At 28.1% G+C, this 1,757-nt stretch overlaps 1 protein-coding gene across 2 annotated transcripts in view; it reads right to left on the reverse strand.

Moving 5' to 3' along the window:
* Nucleotides 1–1,218: 1,218 nt before the first annotated feature.
* Nucleotides 1,219–1,757, reverse strand: part of LOC100167998 (kelch-like protein 17) — an 18,612-nt gene continuing 18,073 nt past the window's right edge. For both annotated transcript variants that reach the window (XM_008186020.3, XM_016805394.2), the window contains exon 17: nt 1,219–1,468. In XM_008186020.3, coding sequence (XP_008184242.2) covers nt 1,236–1,468 — 233 coding nt within the window. In that variant the 3' untranslated portion in view covers nt 1,219–1,235. The remainder of the gene's footprint in view (nt 1,469–1,757) is intronic.

A 1,757-nucleotide genomic window follows, 5' to 3' on the forward strand; every position in this document is an offset into this window, starting at 1 on the left:
AAGATTATTTGTATACTGTATAGCAGGGAATGTTGAAACCATAGACCTATAAACTAAGTTTTTATTAACTTAGTTTATAGGTCTATGATTGGAACATAATAGTAAATTAGTGAAGTACTCACTATTAATCACTTATTATGTTCCTCAATATACTCTAAGGTACAACTTTTTTGTATTTATTGATAATTATTACTTCAAAATAATCAAAATATTATAGATTAAGTATTTTATATTTTGGGGGCGCACATTTTAAACTTGGGGGTACACAAGTCCCCTGTGCACCCCCCTAGTTGCGCCAATGAACAAGTAGTTTATTAGTTAGGGCTTAGACAAGGATATGCACCAACTTTGTTTAACTTAGTATTAGAGAAAGGTCTATGCCAGTTGGTCAAGAAATTAATTTACTGGGGAGCAAAGTTCAGTACCTGCTTATGCAGACAATATTATGGTGACTGGTAGTACACGTGTAGAAATCATTATTAAAACAGCAGAACTTATCATGGCAGCTAAATCTATGGGTTTCGAAAAAACAAGATTGACCAAGACAAAATACATGGTCATAATATATAGGAAAATTAGAAAATTACCAAACCTAAATGTTACAACTATACATTCCAAACTGTAACGGACTTTAAATATTTTGGAACTAATATAAATAATACAAATAATATGAGCAATGAGATAAAACTAAAAACGTTAGCAGCTAATATTTAGGATACTTTGAAAAATGATTTAAGTCTAAATTACTTTCTACAAGATCAAAATCAATCCTATACTCGAGTATCAATCACTACAGTCGCACAGAAAAGTTATCTATTATATAAATATAAATTTGGGATAAAAACAAAATCCATCCAACCTGACATTTTTGGTTTTTCATACCATATTTCATTTTCCAGACTATTTTAAAAGGCTAAGTATGCAATTTTTGTGAAGTAACTTTTTTCCTGTTTATGAAAATCAAGTGAAAACTAGATTATAAATTATAATTTGGTGACTGGTGTTGATCAGAGTGATATGATGTCATTGTTACAAGCAAGTACAAATTAAATATAATCAACTTCAAATTTTTCAACATAACACAACTATTTAAATAAAAAATACATTACTTAAAAATAAAATAAAATAATATTTTATTATGAAATGCTTTTTCATTTACAGTTTATTGCTTATTTATATAGTTCGGATGGTATTTATTTTTATTTCTAAAATTAAAAATAAAACATAAAAACATTTTATTTGCATGTAAGGCCTTGAATAGTGTTACTAGAATAATATTCTAAAATGTTCTTTGGATCTATACTTTCTTTTGCATCAATAATAAATGCTTGTGTTTTAGTATGTTTTGAAGAATTCAATGATACTCCAAGCATTTGTTTCCACTCTCCGCTTCTTGGATTGCAATATGAAATTGAATTACTATTGTCACCACCCATTAGGTATATTAGTCCATTAATTTCAACAACACCTATAACAAAGTTGTTTATTAATTCTACTTTACATTTTTATTAAGTTAAAAATCTACAATAATATAATGTTAACACACACATTTTCATAAGGGTGCGCATGCAAAAATTTTTGTATTATAGGGAATTTTGTTAAGAGGATGTCAGCGCACTATTCATTTTCTCTCTCTGGCTCACACGCAACCTAGACAAAATGCATTTACGCAAAATCATTTTTTCTATGTGTTTAAGTAATCTTAGAGTAAAGTCACCCATGACAAAAAAGATAGAGAATAATAATTTTTGAGGGGA

The sequence above is a fragment of the Acyrthosiphon pisum genome, chromosome A1, assembly GCF_005508785.2.
Source record: "Acyrthosiphon pisum isolate AL4f chromosome A1, pea_aphid_22Mar2018_4r6ur, whole genome shotgun sequence".
In the NCBI taxonomy this organism is placed as follows: domain Eukaryota; kingdom Metazoa; phylum Arthropoda; class Insecta; order Hemiptera; family Aphididae; genus Acyrthosiphon; species Acyrthosiphon pisum.